Genomic DNA, 21,132 nt, shown 5'->3' with positions numbered 1-21,132 from the left:
GGGGGGGTGTTGCTCCTGACAAGAAAGCACCCCATAGGTGCTAAGGACTGGTTGCTTTATGGTTAACGTATATCTATTCTTCTCCATACGGGAGCTGGCAGAGCAATCAACCTCTTAGCTTCCCATAGGACTTTGTCTGACATAGAGGGTTTCTCTTCTAATCCTCACCCACTGGTAATTTACAATGGATGACATTCTTATTGATTTTTTTTTCTTTTTCCTCCCCCCCCCCTCCCTGCACTTTTCCCCTGCAAACTCCACTATTGAGGTTTTAGCTGAAATAAAGGACCACTTGTGAGTCTGTATGGAAAGGTGTTTAGTAAAGACACCTCTCAACCTTTAACAAAAATATATATATTTTTTTTTTTCAATTTCTCAGGTGTTCTAATAAAAGGTATCATTTTGGAACCAAGAGTTCTAGATCTTTGCACCTCTAAACCTTAGGCATCTGATATCTGGTGAATATTTCAGTAGGTTTCTTCTTTTTTTTTAAAACAGAGATCTGAAAAAAAAACCCCAAACCCCAAAATCAGTGAGGCATTTAAAAAAAAAATCATATTGTGTGCGTCAGAATAAACCTTCGGATTGTGAGGAGTAATTACAAGTCATCAAATGGGCTTGCTGTAAGTGGACATGTTTTTGTTTCAAAGCTATCCGCTAATCTTCATAGAGAACACCCCGGGATAAGGTATGTGCTGTGTGTTTGATGGGTGCAGGTCTTCACTGCAATGCTTTGATTTAATAGAAGTAAAATGGTGTGAAGAAGATGAGCTCCATAATATTCCCCCTTTTCCAAAAAAATTGCTGTAAGGATCACTTGCTGAAATTACAAGAACGTGCTAACAGCTTTGATCCACTGTAGTATATTTCAGTAGAGTTAGGGAAATTTATGAACTAGATCTGAACAATCTGTCTTTTTGAGTGCTTTTCTGTTTTATGAAATAATTGCTTGTTGAGTGCATTTTGCAAAAGTCTTAAATGTGAGAAAGTGGGGTTTTTCCCCTCCTTATGTGTATCCCTCTTGTTCAGTCTTATTGTTCACCTTTTCCTAAAGGAGCATATTGTCTGTCAGTGGTGGTATTGAGATTTGCATCTACATAGGCTAGGCAGAAGACCACAATGATATTTTTTTCTCTTTAATAATATTCAAATAATAGAAACTGTTGAAAGTGTAACAATTAGTTGAGAGCTGTTAATTTTTTTCAGATTATACCTAATAATTACAGCTTGCAAAGGTTTCCCCTTTTCTCTAAAAAAAAAAAAAAAAAAAGCATCACTGATTGTGGTGGAAGAATTTTTATAATGCAGAAAAGAGTCTTTTAAGTTCACTGGAAAAGAAAAGCATGAAACATCTTTACATAGTTCAAAAGATGAATGTGTAATTTTCTGTTTACTTGAGGTTCAAATTGGCTGTGTAGCAAGCATCAAATACAGGCATATCTTTGCTTCATTATATACTAGTGTTTGGAATGAGAGGCAGAGCAATTTCAATAAAAACATTAAAAATGAGATTGATAAGAGCAAAATATCTTTTTCTGAGCCAGCAGGCTTCTCTTGCTTCGGGGGAAAAGTTGGCGGAGTAAAGAAAAGGTCTGTTTTCTAGAAATTTACCTCATCACTTCCCAGTAACATAAAACATCGACTTAAAAATACCTTGCAATATTCCAAGTAGAATAGGAACCAGGATTATATTAGTGAGAGAGTAAGTTATTTGAAGCTTTGATCTTAGCTGTTGTTCTTTAGTTAACTACAATTGCATAAAGGACACCAAGCTTTGCTAAAAGGATGACATGTCCCAACCAATGCGTGCCAGTCTTTCTGTGGTCAGTTTTTTTTAGTTGAGCAATTAAAGTTTGAAAGGTGGAATAACTTCTTTAAAAAATCATTTCCTACTTTTATCCTTTTGACTCTTTAAAGTGGTCATTATGGAAAGCTTGCAAACTGTGATAGAATTGAGCATTTTGGTGCTGTTGTTACGTTTTTGAGAGTGAGTCCTCTGATGCCTTTTCCTTTTATTGAAAAGAGATTGGTGAGGAGATTAAAAGGCAAGTAGAAATCCAAGCCAACCTATATATTCAATTAGCTCTGCCTAAGGATTTTACAAATTTCTTTTAATTCCTGACTCCACAGGTCTGTTTCATTCACTCAGTTCCAGTCATCTAACTAATTTCTTATAGAAAAAAAGTTCTGTACATTTAGAAAGTGTACATTTGCGTAACTTTGAAAATGCAAACCATGTGACCTTTTGCTAGTGATTCAATCAGATTTCTGTGCATCTGCAGAATTCATTTTTATCCACAGTGATTTTCTTTTCATTTTTTTGGTGCATGACTATATTGCCTTTATCTGATTCTCCTCATGAAATGGTACATGTCTATGGAGATGTTTTGCTGCAGTTCTCCCAATATTTCAGACTATCCAAAATGATGAATATCATGAAAAATCATTCACCAGCCATCTAAGTGAAAACCTAGATATTTCCCTTGCAATCATAGAGAAATTGTACAGTCTGCTGCTGATTTAAAATGTGTACTGTAAGTGACCCTAACACTGGGATTTGGCCAAGTTCAAAGCAGCTGTGCAGATGGACACAGAAGACAGAAGGCAGAGGGAAATAGACCCTTTTAATCACAACAAGGCTGCTCTTGTTTGACTATCTATGGTGGAAATGTATGCCAGGCCCTAGTACTCAAAAGCAAGCCTGCAAATGTGCCAGAATAAGCAGCAATGACATTCTGTTCTTAATAGAAAGTTAAAACTTGATAGGATTTTGCCCTCTAGCTTGTCAGTATTCTCTTCTACTTCTCCCTGTGTGAACTGGCATTGAATTGGTTTAAAAGGTGCACACAGAATTACTGTTGGTGAGACAAGAACTTCTGAATGTGTGTGTTTGCTCCTGATCACTGTTACTAAATTGGATCCATTTCTGTGAAATGATTATAATTGCTTGTAAATTAATTTCTTTTTGGAAATAACTTTTTTTTCTGAAGTTCCTTGTTGCATATAAAAAGAGTTCAATTAACAAGTTGGGGTTGGATATTTTTTTATCATAAAGTTTTTGTGTATTATAGGAGAACGTTATGAATATGTAACAACTGAGCTTAATCCTAGTCCCATTGAAGTAAATGGGAACAGGGGAGTGTTCACACCTTTTTCTGAACAAGTTAGCTGTTCCATTTGCAGTAGGAATGAATGTACAGTACCTGTTTTGCTATTGCATTATTCAACCCAAAGTTTATTGCAGAGATGTGTGTCAAGCTATTGGCATATCCAGACTCTCAATATGTAAAGCTTTTGTTTTAATTATGCAGATTATGGCTACAAATTATCAGATTTTACATGATTTTGTATTAGTTTATCTCTAACTATGTGTATTCATTTTTGTTGAGAAAACCATGTTTACTCGCTAAAAAGTACTGAACAGAAGCAGTTGATTAGGAAATACTATGAATTCTATTTCAGCCCCCGCTGGAGTAATTTTCACACCTGCCTTTTAGGAAACCTTTCAGAGTTTTTTGTTTTGTTTGTTTCCCCTTGGTGAATATGTGAAATGTGCCTGCTATAGTTAGGAATCATTATTTTTAGCCAATTCTGCCTCTATTTAACACAATGCAGTACTCAAGTGCAGATTATATATGTAACTGAAAAATGATGTAAAATGGGTTTGGATTTTAAAAATAAATATTTTTTTACAGGATCTCAGTGGATATACTAATTTTAGATTCTTGCTTTTTTCCAGGAAGGCTGTGTAAGGGAAACATTAGAGTGGTGTGCAGCAGATATTTCGCATACATGTATTTTACATACACTTATTATTTCTTATCTTGTCTACTAACCCTTTGGCACCAGGAATTTGGGTTTACGGATGATACACACCTCTTCAGCATTTGTAAGACTTCACATAGACATACTATGAATGTGCATGTATATCTGTGTATATATTTGTGTACAGTTATATTAATTCATTTCTAAATGAAAACTTATTTACCTTTAAAAAAAATCGTCAAATATATTTACTGGCAGGATGTACGTCTGCATTTTGGGATTCTGATTAACTGATATCAGTTACTGTAATTTATTTTTTCTCTTTCTTCTTTTCTCTTTTTTTCTCTTTCTCCTTTCTTTTTTATAAAGAAAAGCATCTGCTCATTTCAAAGACATGCACCATTGCCAAGCAATCTGGTGTAGTGGCTTAATATGCTAGCAAATAATTTCACAAGTTGTTTGTGTATTTGAGGGCAGTATATATGAATGTCATTATATTCTGAAGTGAAGAATGAGAAACTTATCTGAGCTTATTTAAAATTTTGTAAAAAGCCAGACAGCCTCAAAACCTGTATTTAAAATTTTGTAAAAAGCCAGACAGCCTGAAAAACTATAAAATGCTTTCCATATTTTAAATGGAGTATTTAAATCCTGACATCCTATATCCTACCAAGAGTTCTTGACTTATATTGATAATATGAGATGACACATTTACTTTCAGTACTAACTTCTGAGCATGGTCAATATAAGATGATGTAATAATACTTTCCGAAAGAGATGGGCTCCTGTGAACTAGAGCTGAAAGCATATTATGTTGTAGGTGTCCAGTAGGATTTCTAGGCACTGTCCTTAGGTCACTGCCTTCCCTTTTCCAATTCTGTTATATCCCCTTTGTAGACCATCCATGTTTATATTTGCACATCCTTTGTTCTTAGTCACCCCTCAGATATGTACCCTATACTTCATTTTTTTTCTCCCCAGTCATTTTGATGTCAGTAAGGTCTCTGATCTGATCTGTTCAAAACCACCCTTCCTTGACTCTTTCCACCTCTTGTGTCCCTTGTGTCAATTTATATACTTATAAACCTGTCCTGTTTACTGACCTTACTCCTTCATTTCTTCCTGTACTGTTTAAGTGCAGATTAAAAATGGACCTTCAAACGAATAGTGTACAAACCTGTCCTTCCAAAAACAACAGTATCTGCCCAATCTTCAGATCCATTACAAGAACATGAAATACCATCAGATACTTTTCACCTTATAACATCTCAGAGGTATAGTGTCTGTCCTCATTAATTTCAGAAGCTGCTAGTAGTCCTTAAACTCTTTCATACCATTACTACTTTTCTTTACCTACCAAGCTTTCCCTGGCCAGTCAAAATGTCTGTTTTCCTTCTTTAAATCTAAACACAAATTATCACTTCTGTCTGCACCCTAGAACTTGTGCTAATATCCTCTCCATTCCTACAGCTCCATCTATTGATACCTTTTCCGCTTCCCTTCCCATTTGATGACAGCATACAGGGCACGTCTACACAAGGTGCTTCATGCGCTGCAGCCTAATAACACTGCGCAGTAGCACGTCACAGCACAAGCAGTGCTAATACACTACTGTGAAGTATTATTAGGCTACTGCACAGTAGCATCATCTAAAAAGGCATTTGCCAGCACTAGTACACAGTAACTCCAGTTACTGTGCATTTAGTTAGTACTTCATCAAGCAGTAACTACAGCTGCATTAATAAATGTGTAGACATGCCCACATTCTGTTACAAAACCACTTATTCACTTGCCCTTCTATTCCCCAAACCCACACACATCCTTCTCCTATAATGGTTGCTACAGCCCCACCACTCAGTATTTTGCATCTGGCAAAATTGGTATGTAAAATCTGTTGCTGATCACCTCTGTATTTATTGATTAGTGTGTGGCTCTTCTGGGGATGGGAAGGAGGGGTGGGAAAAGACTTCCTTGAAAATGTTCTATGGTACTCAACTCCCTTACTATTCTATCTCTACTCTTCCCTCTCTTAATAAAGTATTTTTGGTTTGGGTTTTTTTTCTTCTTAATTTCTCCAAATCCATGTCCCATAGCTATAAGGTCCTTGACCTTCTTTGTTTTGAATTTTGCTCTGGCCACTTCGTACCATTCACTTCTGGGTGATTAATTCCTCGTACTACTTTTTATTTTCCCTAACTTCACATTGTAAACCACTTCATCCACCTGAGCCATTTCCAGTGTCATCCAGGAGTCTCTGGATTCCTTTTGTTGTAGTTCTGCTCCTTCAAATCAGCTGGCTCTCTTTCTTTGCATTTGGTGATCCCACTTTCTCTATGCTGAGCCCCGTCTTTTGTACAGCCTCACATGATTCAAAGCCACTCCACTCTCTTCTTTCTGTATTTAGCTTTTAGGTAAGTGCTAGTAGCTGTACTTAGCACCTGCACCTAGCAGTGTTAGCGTTCATTGAAAAATGCAGAAAAATATTTTTTAATGAAAATGTTGTTGAAATGTTGATTTTTGGAACACTTTGCTCAACAAAAATTTTCCACTGACAAGTCAAAATTAAAAAAATATTTTCAACTGATCAGTTGTTTTTCTACTCATTTTGCCTCAGTAGGTAAAAGGAACTTTGAATTTTCAACTTTCTTAGCTAAATGTTTCTAAGACAGAAGTGCTTCTCTTGAGATAGAGAAACGTCTCCGAACACATCCATCTCTTCTGTCTCTCCTCTTGAGTCCAGACTTTTACTTGCTTCCGTTGTCCATAAGCTTGGTGTCATTGGGCATTTATGGACATCCTCCGGGGAGGGAGGGACATGAGGGGAGGGGAGGGAAATGCTTTAATTAGCATGGCTTTGAGAGCTGTGCTAATTAAAGTGCCTAGAGCATCATGTGTATCAGTGTCCCTGCACTGAAAAATGGTGGTGGGGGCGCTTTAACTAAAGCTCGTCAAACTAGCTTCAGTTAAAGTGCCCCTACCACCATTTTTCAGCATGGGGATGCTGATGCATGTAATGCTGGAGCCTGCTGGAGTGTGGGAATTACCGTGCTCTAGCAGACTCGATTAACTGAGTCTGGTCCAACGTGCTGTAATTACAGCGCGTTGGAGCCACCTCCCTGTATGTGTTCTGTTCATGCTACAGTCTCAGCTCTACCTCTGCTGAAATCCTCACCCATGACCTCATAAAAGTTTGTTGCATATTATATTTTATATATTATATTAGCATATTGTTGGCATCATACAAACAATACATACTCTTCTCAAATGAAAACATCTTCGGCTTTTTTGAAGTATTTTATCAGATTCCAGCATGTACGGCATGCTGCTACCCAGCTTCTCACTTGTCCATACAAAAGTAATCATATTAGGGCATCTTCAAACAACTCAGATGACTCCATGTACGTTTTGTATTCTCATTCAAAACTATGCTCTTTGTCTTTAAACTTTCAATGGCCTTATGTTTAAACTTTAGTGGACATTTCCCAGCTCTTGTTCCACCTCTAAGACATAGCAGGAGCATGTATATGGCTTCTAGCATGTATGTCTATAAACAGAAGCCTTCCTATTCCATCCCATGCAACATCCACAAAACTCCACAAAGATGCCAAGATTCTTTATGCATCTCCATTTTGCCTAGAGTAAAGCATAGAGAATGTGGCATGGGCAAATAAACGTGGGTGACTGCATATGCACAGAAGCAATACAGAACAGCCAATGCAGTGTCTACCTTTGCCTAAGCTCTTCCAAATTAATAGTCTCCCTGAGAAGTACGCACAGTTGGTATGAGTCTCTAGTTCCACAGGTGTGGGGTGGGGAAACATATTAAGTGAAGCTGAGACCTTTGCATAGAATAAGGAACAGGAAAGCCCAGCCACCTCTTTCTGGTTAGGGCATTGGTCTGGAAGTAGGAGACTGGAAGAACAGGCCAGAGGCCTTATTCCACAGCCCAGTGTGGAGGGTATGCTCCTTAGGAAGGAGAGAGCTCTAGGTTTTGGCTTCTGCTCCCAATGCTGTTTATACATGTTGCCTATTTACTATATAATGCAAAATGTCCAAACAGTACTGGGTGGGGGCAGAAGCCAGGACTCCTCTCCTAGGGGAGTGCCTTCTTCACTGAGCTGACTAGTCAACTTCCATCTTGCATATTTTCTTCTAGCCTGAATGAATCTAGCCAAAATTCCTTTCCATTCAAGGGACAACTTCATCAGGAAGAACAGGGGGTGTTTTTGGCACTGCCAGAACCTAGGTATCCCACTTCCTGTGGAAGTACCCAAAGCACTAAGCTGCATAAAAAGTGGCTGGGCCTTCTCCTTCTCACTGCCTTTTAGACGTGCTAATTTATGCAGACATCTTCCCTCTGAGCACATAATGATGGAAGCATGTAACTTTATGCCATGGGAAAGTAGGAGAGAGATGAATTTTCACAGAACAGAGTAGGATCAACCTCTGAAGGCATACCAGCTTGCCCATTTGATAGAGTTGTGTGTTCCTGGGTGGAAGAGAATCTCAATTTTGAGGCACCAATCCTGATGTTAAACACATTATTTTTGGACCAAAGATGGTAAAAACTGAGACATCTTGGAAGAGGAATAGGATCTGGGCCATTGTTTTTTTTCTTCTTTCCTGTGTTTGTTCAGTGGTGGCTTCTTCTGTGCCTTTACACAATCCTAAAGCTACTGGTATGTCAGCCTTTTGTTGTGCATCTTTTGCCCCTTGGTATGGCTATTCTGTATCTCTGCTCCCTCTCAAGTCTCCATCTACTTTTAGAATTTGTTTTTTCCCCCCCTTTCTTCCCTGCCAACTTTCTTTCCTTTGCTTTCTTTTTTTATTTCAATTTGGTTTTTGTGTTACCTTTGCAAAGTGTTTTGCATTATAGTTTGAGAGATGCAGTCTAAAACAAACTTAAGTCATACTTAGAGCCTCTGTCCTCCTCCAACTGGTCTCTTAGATTTGTAGATGAATCTTTGCATCCATGTGAATCCCTAGTGACTTAAGGGGGTGTGGCACAGACCTAAGGTTCTGGCTACATAGTATTCAGTTACAGGTTTATTACCTTAGTTGGGATTTACTGTTTACTGTCTCACAATATGAGAATTAGAGGACATAGAGTGAAATTATTAGAGATTTCACACAGTATGTAATTAACTTCTGGAACTCCTTGCAACAAAATACTTTAGGTTCAGAATTGGATTGGACAAATTAATGTCCAATAGGTCCATCACTAGGTATTAAACATGATAGTGTGGCTGCAACCATACCAAGACCCCTGGATGCTGTAAGAGAGGAAGAGCAGGAAACAGATCAGTCTGGATTTGCCCTACAAAAATACTCTTTTCCTTAGCATCTACTCTGCTGCTGTGAGGTACAGAATAGTGGGTGGGAGGAACCAATGTTCTGACCTTGTATGGCATTTCTTATATTATTTCAGCTGGGTGGGAAAAAAAATTCTGTCACAAATTTTAGAGATTTCAGAACATATCTTGTTCTATATAGGAACTCTTCATTTTGAAGTTTTCCATGGAAAAAGTTGAAACAACTTCCCCTATGAATAGCTCAGCTGTGAGGCACTCATTTGGAATGTTGGAGACCCTAATTTGTGTCATATAATCATAGGATCATAGAAAATTAGGGTTGGGTTGGATTGGACTTCAGGAGGTCATCTAGTCTAACTCCCTGCTCAAAGCAGGACCATCCCCAACTAGATCATCCCAACAAAGGCTTTGTCTAGCCAGGTCTTCAAAACCTCCAAGGATGGAGATTCCACAACCTCTCTAGGTAGCCTGCTTCAGTGCTTTACTACCTCCTCGTGAGATAATTTTTCTGATATCTAACCTAAACTTCCCTTGCTGCAACTTAAGACCATTGCTCTTTGTTTTGTCATCTGCCCCCACAGCGAACAGTCTAGCACCATCCTTTTTTGAACCACCCTTCAGATAGTTGAAGGCTTCTGTTAAAGCCCCTCTCAGTTTTCTCTTCTGTAGACTAAATAAGTCCAATTCCTTCAGCCTCTCCTCACGAGCCATATGCCCCAGTCCCCTAACCATTTTCATTGCCCTCCACTGTCTACATTAGTTGTACAAGGGACTTGAACCTCAATTTCCTACATTAGGTCAAAGTCCTAATCACTGGACTCTGAAATCAGTGTCTTTTATCTCTAACCTAATAGATACTTAATTATTTGTTTAAAGTGGAATACTTGCAACAGGAGAACTCCATTTCAGAATAGTCGAGTGGACAGTACACTCAACTGGCCGGGGGGAATGACAATCAGGTCCTCTGTCTGTAGCAGGCCCAGCAGTGACTCCAAACTTAATTTCCTGCATCCTAGGTGAGTGCTGTTGACTGGCCATTTTGGAAGTGAGGCATAGCTTCTTTTTCTGACGGAGGATCCATCCTTGCCAAATCTGGTGCATATATCCCCACAGAAAGCTTTGATTTTGATGAATCCGTGTTCCCAACCAACATCAGTATCTTCTTAATTTTGGCTTGTAAATTCTTTGGTGCATGGTCTCTCTTGTATGGGGTATTGATATAACACCCAGAACAGTGGCATTCTGCTCCTGATTATGACATTGGAAAGGGTTAACTGTGTTAGAGTAGCACTCAGGCAGCAGGTAGAGCAGGGTAGCATCCAAGAGACTCAGACTTTGAGACTAATGCTGGAAATATACATTTCTGAATGAAGCAGATCAACTGTGCCTCAGTGTCATGGCACAGCTGATTATTTTTCATTGGGCAAAACACACCTTTGATGGTGCAAGGCATCCCTGCTTTCCCCAACCAGCCAGACACATTCCCAGCGATCACTGGGGATGGGTCTGACTGAGATGGGTACAGTGGGGTTTTTTTCTGCCCAACCAGACCTGGGGCATGGGTCTGACTGGATGAAGAAAAGCCCTTCTCTGAATCTTGCTAAGCAGGGAACCTCTATTTTTCCCTGCTTATGAAGAGGCAGCCTGAGATTCCCTGGGGTGGTTCTCTAAGTGGGGAAAGTGCTTTGGGGGCTTGAGGACCCCTCAAGCCTCCAGCACACCTGCCAGGATGGCAGGAGAAGGCAAGCAGCTTGGACTGCTTGTACGCTTCTGCCACAGAGATAATAGATCTCTGCCTCAATACCATGGCAGATGCTATTACCACCCTTTGTTGCACAGGTGGTTTTCCTTTCATGTGATGCAGAAAAGGGTATCGACGTCAAAAACATTTATAGTGGCACAAAAGAGATGTCGGACGATGTCTGTTTCCACCCTAAGGGATCACCCTGCCCTACTCTTTGCTTGAGTAATAACACTAATAATAACCACTTAGCTCTGGTTTCAGACCAGTTTACGTCTAATGATAAACGCACAAGTGAATTACATCAAAACTGAATTTGGTCCAGAGACTTCAGTAGGTGGTGCACTTACTTGTACCAGGGATGATTTGGGCCCACCACAGCTAGAAACTATCCTACCTTTTATGTAATTAAATAATTTTCAATGATCATTTTTGAAGTCATCAGTCAGGATTGGAAACCTTAATTATGTTCTAGACAGCAATATTATTCACTAACGTATAAGACAAGAGAATTATTAGCAATATAAATGTTAACTTTTCTAGGTCAGTTCTAACTCATTTAAGCTATCATTTACTCTTAGATCCTATGTCTCTACTTATTGTAATTTCTACCATGGTAAAATCCATTCGATCCAGTTGAGGTAGAGGTCCTATTGTGCTGAGCACTGTCTGAGTACATAAGATACAATTCCTGACCCAAAGTTCTCACAGCCTAAGATGAAGAGCAATATATGACTTTTGTATACAAATTACTGTTCATCTGTACCCTGCTGCCCTTTGACCTATGCTTAATTAGCAGTTGATATCATAGAAGTAGGGTATAAAAATAAAAATCCAAGTATCTTAAAAAGGAATCCAGTGAATCCTCATTATTTTTATTATTATATTTGTTTTGACCCTTAGGACTTTTCCCTTTTGATTTTGACTACTTGTTCCAGTGTAAGCATTTATAGCCACTTTCAGTAACATTATCATAGTCCTTGTAACTACTTTCTGAAGAAAAAATTCAAGTATTTACTATTTTATTAAGTTATTAAAATTGCTCTGTAGATTATCCTACTTTGAAAAATATAACTAAAAATGCAACTGTTGTAGATAATGGTGATAACTTCAGTAACTTTCCTGCCTCAAATAATAAGAGAATTGTTGTTGTGATGAAGGCCAGGTCTTCTCCCCTAAGTGAATAGGCCTTGCCTGCAGACTTACAGAAGGGTTGGGGAGAGAGATAATCCTCCTCTGTGCAAACCATGAGTGAGTCAGTCAGGCATTCTGCAGTAACTACTGCTGTTAGTTTATGGATTTTAGTAGCATCTAGAGGTCTTCTAACAGGTTTTCTATAGCTGCAGAGCCAGGGGCAGAAGCAAGATTTGCTCCTTGCACTTTAATAATTCAGCTGTTTATAGGCTGAGTCCTCCAGAGTGTTGAGTCTCCACAACTTGTAGTAGAAGATGTGGGTACTCATCATCTTGCACAATTAAGCCCTAATAATGCAGGTGGGGAAAAAAAAAGAATTGTTAAACAAAGTCACCAAAAGATAAATGACCAATATGTCTGCAAAAGCTACACCTAGTGGCAGGCGCAAGACAAAAGCCACAGGTTTGTGGAAAGAGGGATATAGCCTATAGTAGTGTGCAGCTGGGGAAAGAAAAAAAGGAAGTCCTGATTAGTTTTAAGTGTTAATTGTTCAACCTTTGTCTGGAAATAGAATGTATTATTTACTGTGACTGGCTGCTCATAGTTACACAACTGCACTAAAATGTTGAGTGTCGGCACCAGTGTTTGTCTGCTGCTCACCTTTAATCATTTTTTCCATTTGAAAAAGTGAGCATAAAAAGCCCATTTAAGGTGCCAGGCTAAGAGCTTTGGAGACTGAATTCCTCTATTTTCAGAATAGGTTCAGACAGCACAGGAAGTAGCAATACAAGATTTCGCATACTGCCTCACCAGCATGTCTCTGCACTGTTCTGGAGGGACTTGAGCTGAACTGGAAAGCCTTGTCTCACACTTGAATTTGCTGACAACGCCCGAAATGTACTGGTGATTTTTGCAATATAGCCTCTCATCTGCTAGGAAATTATATTTAAATCCCCATATTTATTATTTTTATCATCATCACCAGGTGATCATGTCTCTCAGTACTCGTCTGTGTTGCATTTAAACCAACTGCTTGAAAGTAGGTGACTACATAACTTATTATCAGTCCTCTCAGCCTTCCAACTGCTGTCAGCGATACTACCAGTTTTTCCCATTTGTGGAGTTAGCATTGAACTTTTTCTGGACATCACACAACACCAACATGTACATAGCCCTACAGCCATAAACTTTGACACTGTTTTCACCAGTTGACAATGAGGAGTATTTCCAACTGGTTAAATATAGATCAGTGCTTCAATTTGAGGATAAAATACCACCTATATTAGACCAAGCTAAACCCCAGGAAAATACAACTCAGCAGCACTGGAATGGCTGTTTTACTGCAACTTTAATAAAAATCAACTGCTATTTTAATAGGTGCATCCACAGATACTGCTAGAGATTTCCAATTATGATATTCCCAGCAGCAAACAAAAACAAAATTAATGTCAGCTGCATCCCCAAAAGCCTAAACTACATTACTAATGAACTCCAAAGTACTCTCGAAGAAAACTCTCTATGCAAAGACAATAAGGTGGAAATTACTGTAATAATCTAAATGTAGAAATAGCAAAAAAAATGAAATTCAGAGTAGGATTTGCCAAGTAGGATTTGCCACTCATGATCCTATTAACCATGCTGTTAGCATAGCATATGCATGTATAGTGGTATTGTCACACAACTCACTACTGACACCTTGGAAAGTGCACATAGAAATACATGTTTTTCCATTTGTATTTCAAACAAAGGTAAGATATGAACCAAGGCTGTACTTTATGCTGAAAAAATATATACTTAATGTGACTGTAGCAGAAACTGTCTCCATAGTAATTTGATTGTCTGGTAGAAGTGCACAGTTGCATAAAAATTTAAAATCTTGACAAACACAATCTTCTTGACTTTGTGCTTCAGCTTTAAATGTTAAAACTGTTGTCTTCCCTATAACAGAAACAAGCATTATTCCAACTGAATATTTTAGTTACTACAGTTATCGTCTGTATTTTATAAAATATATATTTTTAAGAGAAATTTAATCTCTCAAGTTAGTTGAAAAAAAATAAAGGTTTAAATGAACAGGATTTTCTTCATTTGTGCTAAATTGTTTCTGGTATTGCTATGCTCTGCTAAAGTTACCACATTTAACTTCAGAATTAGACATATGCTAATTTTCTAAATCATTTTTATAATGTATAGAATATGCTAAATCTACTGTGAACACTTGTCAAGTACCTTCTGGATGAATGATGCCTTGCATGACAGATTATGATAATTCAATTTCAGTGTGCACTTCAGGAAAGTTTGCTTCCCTCACCATTGCCTCCGCCATTGCTCCCCACTCAGACCTTCAGAATTTAAATTACTCAATCTGTTATAAGAGTATCTGTTTTCTAACTTTATGACCTTGTCCAGATAAGTTACCTGTACAAAGCAACAGATGTCACATACCCACTTTCTATTATGTTATAGTCTCATATTGAGTGTTACATGTATTCTTTCACCATATTTACAACACCAAGACTGCAGTGTTCTGTGGAAGTGTAGATGCATATCCTACCTTTGACATTGGCTATCTTGGAGTCTGAACCCATCCAAAGCCCACTGAAATCAATAGGTAGACACCTATTGATATCAGTAGATTTTGGACAAGGGCCTAAGTGCTCAGGTAGGAAAGCGTAAGTGCAGTATAAATACCTGGCTAGCTAAATGAGTTTCTGTGTTTCCTGTCATTTTACGTGTTTGTGTTGTCATGAGAAAGAAAACCAACCCTGTTTTAAAGAAAAACTGAGCAGATGTGTTTTAAATGGGCAACTCCCCTCATTAAGGGGTCGAAGTAATTACATTCTCTGGATTTTTGTCAGCTAATCCCTTGCGCATTTTCTAATTGTTTTATTGCCAGCTTCTAAGTGATCAGATTAAGTCAAGGCACGACTACACAGTATTAGCAATTTGCTAGTGGCTCGGACAACTTCTTCAGAGTTTAAACTTCCATTTAAAAACAGACCCTCTTACAGTTGCTGAGATAACCATTTAAATGTCTGATTACAACTTCATATAGATATAGAGAAACAATGGCTCTGATTCTTATTTTCTGCTCTGTCAGTAAGAAGGGCCCTTTACATAAGTGTTTAGGGCCCCTTTGTGCTATCCAAGTAGAGCAGATGGGTCATGGTATAAATGAGAATCAGACCCTATGGGCATCTTTACATGTGCTCCTGACACGGCATCAGGCATTTTTTAATTAGCAAGCTGTACTAATTAAAGTGCCTGCACATCACATGTATCAGCAGCACACTATGTCCCTGCGCTGAGAAAATGGTGGTTTTGCGCTTTGAACTAAAGCACATGGAACGTGTTTGAGTGAAGAGTGCACTACCGCCACTTGCTCAGTACAGAGGTACACTGCATTGCTGATACACATGATGCACAGGGCTGCCAGAGCACATCAACTTATGTGCTCCAGCAGATATGATTAATGGAGTGTGCTCCAATGCAGTGAATTTCCAGCATGCTGGAGCAGGCTCCCTGCATGTATGGAAGTGCCCTATAGGTCTAGCGCCTGTGTGAAGTGCTTCAGTTCACCTCTAAGAGGTGTTAACACTTCAGACTACTGATCCAAATCAAAATCTTGCTATTAACTATTTCACTTGTATTTGTTTAATAGAGTGTCTTGGTCTTTCTGGAATGACAGACAGAGCTTGTATAGAATATCCTTCTTTTTCTTTTTTTCCTGGATTCTGACCATCCTAATTCCCTTGGCTAGCTTAGCATAAAAAAGTAACAGAATAATGAAAATTTGACTGCTTCAAATTCATATATCTGTAAATAAAACATTTTAGAATAGCAAGTGTGCATTTGCTACCCTAGCTTGGATTACTGATGGACATATATAGGAATGCAAGATGAACAATGAAACATGTATTTACATGGGAGTCTTGATTGGTCGATTCCTTCTTCATTCTTTCCATGCATTTAGATTTTCAAACTCTCAGAACCTTTCAAAATCAAAACACTGATGCTGGTGAGGATAAGGATGATAATTCTGTTTAGGGAAGTCTCTGCAATGACAATTGGTGCTGCCCCATGGAAACATCTAAAGAATATTGGTAGACGAAGGTCTTTGAAATTGGATGCCTCCATTCAAAATTAGAAAACCCCCCCACATTTCTGGTGAAGCTACTGAGAAAAAAAATGATAGAAAATAAAAACTATTCTCTATGGAATATTTTCCACCACTTTTCAGGCACTTATTAGTGTATAGCCATTCAGTGTATTTTAGATGTTTTGTTTTGAAATGATCATTCTGACTCATTCTGACTAGTGAGGTGGCATAGGCTCAATTGGATTTAGGACAGGAGAAGATAAATGTTGTTTGACACATCTCAGCTAAGTTGTTTGTAGACGTGATCTCTCCATTTATCTTAATTTAGTTTGATCTTTTCCCTTTAGGATTTCCTAAGACGTATTTTTTTCCCAAGTCTCTCTGAAGTCTATATAATACAAGACTGAGGTTATGAAGTCAATCCTAGATGGCCTCGCAGACACGACTTTCCGCACAATTACAACAGATCTGCTTTACGTGGGTTCCAACGATATCCAGTACGAAGATATTAAAGGTGACATGGCCTCCAAGCCAGGATACTATCCACAGAAATTCCCATTATCTTCCTTCAGGGGTGATCCTTTCCAAGAAAAAATGACGGCAGGAGATGATCCCCTATTAAGTATCATTCCATCGGATCAGATCAATATTACAGAATTTTACAACAAGTCCCTATCCTTCAAGGATAATGATGAGAATATACAGTGTGGAGAGAACTTCATGGATATGGAGTGTTTTATGATTTTAAACCCTAGTCAGCAGCTGGCCATTGCAGTGCTGTCCCTTACTTTGGGCACCTTCACCGTTTTGGAGAATCTTCTAGTGCTTTGTGTCATCCTGCACTCCCGAAGCCTCAGGTGCAGGCCCTCCTACCACTTCATTGGGAGCTTGGCAGTAGCTGACCTCCTGGGCAGTGTAATTTTTGTCTACAGTTTTGTCGATTTCCATGTTTTCCATCGGAAAGACAGTCCTAATGTTTTTCTGTTCAAGTTGGGTGGAGTTACAGCCTCATTCACTGCCTCAGTAGGCAGCCTTTTCCTTACTGCAATAGACCGGTACATATCTATACACAGGCCATTAGCTTACAAAAGGATTGTTACCAGACCAAAGGCTGTTGTAGCATTCTGTGTGATGTGGACCATAGCTATCATAATAGCTGTCCTTCCTCTGCTTGGCTGGAACTGCAAGAAGCTCAATTCTGTTTGTTCAGACATATTCCCTCTCATTGATGAGACCTATCTGATGTTCTGGATTGGAGTCACCAGTGTGCTCTTGCTGTTCATCGTCTATGCCTATATGTATATATTGTGGAAGGCTCACAGCCATGCTGTCAGAATGATTCAGCGTGGCACTCAAAAAAGCATAATAATTCAGACTACAGAGGATGGTAAGGTACACATCACTAGACCTGATCAAACTCGTATGGACATCAGGTTAGCCAAAACCTTGGTCCTTATTTTGGTGGTTTTAATCATATGCTGGGGCCCTTTACTTGCAATTATGGTGTATGATGTCTTTGGGAAAATGAACAAGCTCATTAAGACTGTTTTCGCATTCTGTAGCATGCTCTGTTTGATGAATTCAACAGTGAATCCCATTATCTATGCTCTAAGGAGCAAGGACTTGAGGCATGCTTTCCGGAGTATGTTTCCAACTTGTGAAGGGACTGCACAGCCTCTTGATAACAGTATGGAGTCTGACTGCCAACACAAGCATGCCAACAATGCAGGTAATGTTCACAGAGCTGCTGAAAGCTGTATTAAGAGCACAGTTAAGATCGCCAAAGTGACCATGTCTGTCTCCACGGACACAACTGCAGAGGCATTGTAAGTCAAATACCTCTCAGCATTCTGAGAAAAGAAATTAGTTTAAAAAAAGACTCAAAGTGTTTGTTCCCTCATCTGTAACATTTTTAAGTTTACTGATCATTTTAAGAATCATTGCCATCAGCCAACTCTCCAAGTTTTACAATTAGGGATTCAAACAAAACAATTTTCACTTAAAAATGTTGATTGAATAATAAAGAGCAAATTGCTGAAAGAATGTATAGAAAATATGGAATTGGCAAAATCTTAAGAAGTTTGTGCTAAAAAATGGTGAAACCTAATTGAAAACTAAGACATCATAAAACAACTTCATCAAATAAGAAAAAGCCTTGTAATCATAATTTTCATTGCAATGTGAAATGTATTAAATGTCTGTAAGTAATAGAAGTTTTGAGGTGTTTTTTTTCCCCCAAAAAGCGGCAGTACTGAGTTTTAGCAGTTTTGTAAAACGTGTTGTCCTGTGAAATGTATGCTGTTTTTATTATGTGTTATTGATATTTGTCTAATTAAAAAAGTGATAAGGTAGACTTATGTGGAAATGTGAATTATGTGGTATGTAAACCCCATTGAAAACATTTAACTGTATTTGAAAAATTCCTATGAGTTATTTTGGGAATTTACACTTTTAGTGGTCTTCTGTGGACTTAGAGGAAAGGCTTTGTATTTCTTCTACTAAAATTATTTGACATTAGAAATCCCCATTAATTTTGTTGAGGGTGTAAAGAATAACAGCAACAAGAGAATATAGAAGTATGTAAGTGCAAGGAATGCATTGGTTCAGACTTTTAAATACCACTGCGTATAAACATAAAGACATTTATTGTTATACAGACTATTTCCTTTCTCTTGGGCACATGTGAATATGAACACTGAGAAGAGAAGGTACTGGATATTGGCTTCTTTAGCTGGCAACTGTTTTTGGTCTCATGCTATCACTGGACTTCTGAAGACAGCATGTGTCAGACTCATTGTGTAATGTTATCACTGCGCAGTTGATGTATACTTGACGTGTGTTTGCATTCCTATATCCAGATTAAACAGATTCAAAGCCTGAGATGCCAAACTCCAGTCATTACTAAAAAAAGGAGGAAGTATTGCCAGGATTAGACTTTTTTATTATGTGTGAGCGGGTATAGTATTAAATATCTGTGTGTACATGTATGTGTGTGTGCACGTGCACAAAAATGTGTGCATGTGTATGTATTCTAAATAAGTGTGAGTCATTTTACTAGGCTAGGAAACTATGACCAAACGTAAGCTGTATTTCTTGTTGCGTGCTTTGCACATGAATTCTGTTTCTAAAACTGAGCTCTTCCACCTGACTAGTTATGAAATTAACTGGTTTTAAGATTCAGAACATGCTAGCAAATCCATATTGGGAGACTTATCCATGTATTAGAGGAAACAGCATTTTGGTTTTACAAAAATAGACAACTGAAAATCAGTGTTTTACAGTACTTTAAACACATTGTGAATGCTGAAGATAAAAAAAAAAAAAATTATTCTTAAAGTCCTTGAGTATTACTTGAGTCCTTGGTTCAAAAGAGGATGGAGCTAGACTGTTCTCTGTGGTGGCAGATAACAGAACAAGGAGTGATAGTCTCAAGTTACAACAAGGGAAGTTTAGGTTGGATATTAGGAAAAACTTTCTCATTAGGAGGGTAGTAAAACACTGGAACAAGTTACCCAGAGAGGTTGTGGAACCTCAATCCTTGGAAGTTTTTAAGACCCAGTTAGACAAAGCCTTAGCTGGGATGGTCTAGTCATGATGGTTCTGCTTTGAGCAGGGGGTTGGACTAGATGACTTTCTGAGGTCCCTTCTAACCCTAATTTTCTATGATTCTAAAATTAACTAATGGAAATGTAGTTGCATCTCACTGTTAAACAGGGTACAAAAGACAATGGAAGCCTGAAACCTTTAAATATAAGGCAAAGAAAGAAAAACTGTAGATTCAAAGATGCAGTTCCATTTTAGGATGGAATTTCTCTAAAACTGGGGGTTTTAGTATTTCATGAAACAATCGCACTGGTGTGGAAATGCTCATTCTGAATAAAATGCATTGAGTCTGATTCCCTACTGGCAAGTACCATCGGCTTTGTCTTGTTTCCTGTTCTGACTAGTTTAGGCCAGTTATCAGCTCAAGGGTTCACCAAGACAGGATAGGAGGATCTCTCTTGTCCTATTATTTGTGTAATAAAGACCATGCTGCCGTCCAGCCCTCCATGCTCTAGGGCAGGGGTGTCAAACTCACCCTGCCCAAAAACCAGATCCTTGTGGGCTAGATCCAGACCTAGCAGCAGCAGGCAAGCAGCACTGTGTCAGCACAGCCATCACTTGCCCCCTGCCACCAAAGGTGCCATAACCCCAAATTCCTGGGTCCCCCAGGAACCCACTTGGCTGAAGGAAAATGGCTCCATAGGCCATATGTCTCATACCCAGCTCTTGGTCATGTTGCTTATGGAAGGGGAGCCCAGCTAGATCTACGGTGATCCCAAGCTTCCAGAGTGACCCTTTTAGAGCTCTGGTATTTGGGTGCAGGTCAGAGCAGCCAATAGCCCCCAAAGACCTAGTGGCAACTTCAGCCTTCCCCAGGGTTCTGGAGGGGAGCTTACATTACATAGAGGCCCCTTGGGCCCTTTGCCTGTCTAGGGTCCTGCACGGATCAGAGCGTCAAAGGTCTAACTCCATGCCTAGTCATTTACATTTGTGTAAAATCCAAATCAGAACAGCTGCATTTTTCTCCTGCCATGCACAGGTATAAATAGCTATGTAAGGTACCAGACAGGAGAGATTCTAGCCCATCAATTTAAGACTTGTGACTCATCCTAAGAGTCAAATCATGCAAGGTGCAGAGTTACTACCACTCCCATTTAACTTGGTGGGCATGTCAGGACACTTTACCCCCTGAGAGGTGAGAGGTGGAAGGTGAGAAGCGTGCTGTACTCTGTAAAAGAACAACGATTAGCTTGATTGCTAGTGAACCCTAATTATAGAAGCTTTTTTTTCCCTTTCCAAATATAACCTGCTCATCCCAAAGCAGTTTGTTAGGGAAAACATAACTGTCAAATTAAAAGGTACTTTAAGAGCCATTTTTTTAAATTGTCGTTTTGTGAATTTAATGCAGATTTTATAGATTTCTGTTGTGCATTCAAGTTCTAAACTTTACATGACAAAACATGGGGCAATGGGGCTGTCTTGGCACTAAATTTGGTGCTTACTGATATAATAAGAAATAGCATTCTGTGATGTTTTAA

The 21,132-nt window shown here is 38.8% G+C and overlaps 1 protein-coding gene across 2 annotated transcripts in view; it reads left to right on the top strand.

Moving 5' to 3' along the window:
- CNR1 (cannabinoid receptor 1) overlaps window positions 1-19,467 on the top strand; it is a 19,834-nt gene extending 367 nt beyond the window's left edge. The window contains exons 2-4 of one of the 2 annotated variants that reach the window (XM_025205247.1): window positions 499-688; window positions 3,740-3,889; window positions 16,380-19,467. In XM_025205247.1, coding sequence (XP_025061032.1) covers window positions 16,463-17,881 — 1,419 coding nt within the window. In that variant the 5' untranslated portion in view covers window positions 499-688; window positions 3,740-3,889; window positions 16,380-16,462 and the 3' untranslated portion in view covers window positions 17,882-19,467. Of the gene's footprint in view, window positions 1-498; window positions 689-3,739; window positions 3,890-10,020; window positions 10,094-16,379 lie in introns of those variants that run through there. The other variant, XM_025205248.1, reaches the window with a different exon arrangement.
- The last annotated feature ends 1,665 nt before the right edge of the window (window positions 19,468-21,132 follow it).

This window comes from Alligator sinensis, unplaced genomic scaffold, assembly GCF_000455745.1.
Source record: "Alligator sinensis unplaced genomic scaffold, ASM45574v1 scaffold658_1, whole genome shotgun sequence".
Lineage (NCBI taxonomy): Eukaryota > Metazoa > Chordata > Crocodylia > Alligatoridae > Alligator > Alligator sinensis.
Note: the sequence above shows the minus strand (reverse complement) of the source record. Positions and strands in the feature narration are given on the sequence as shown.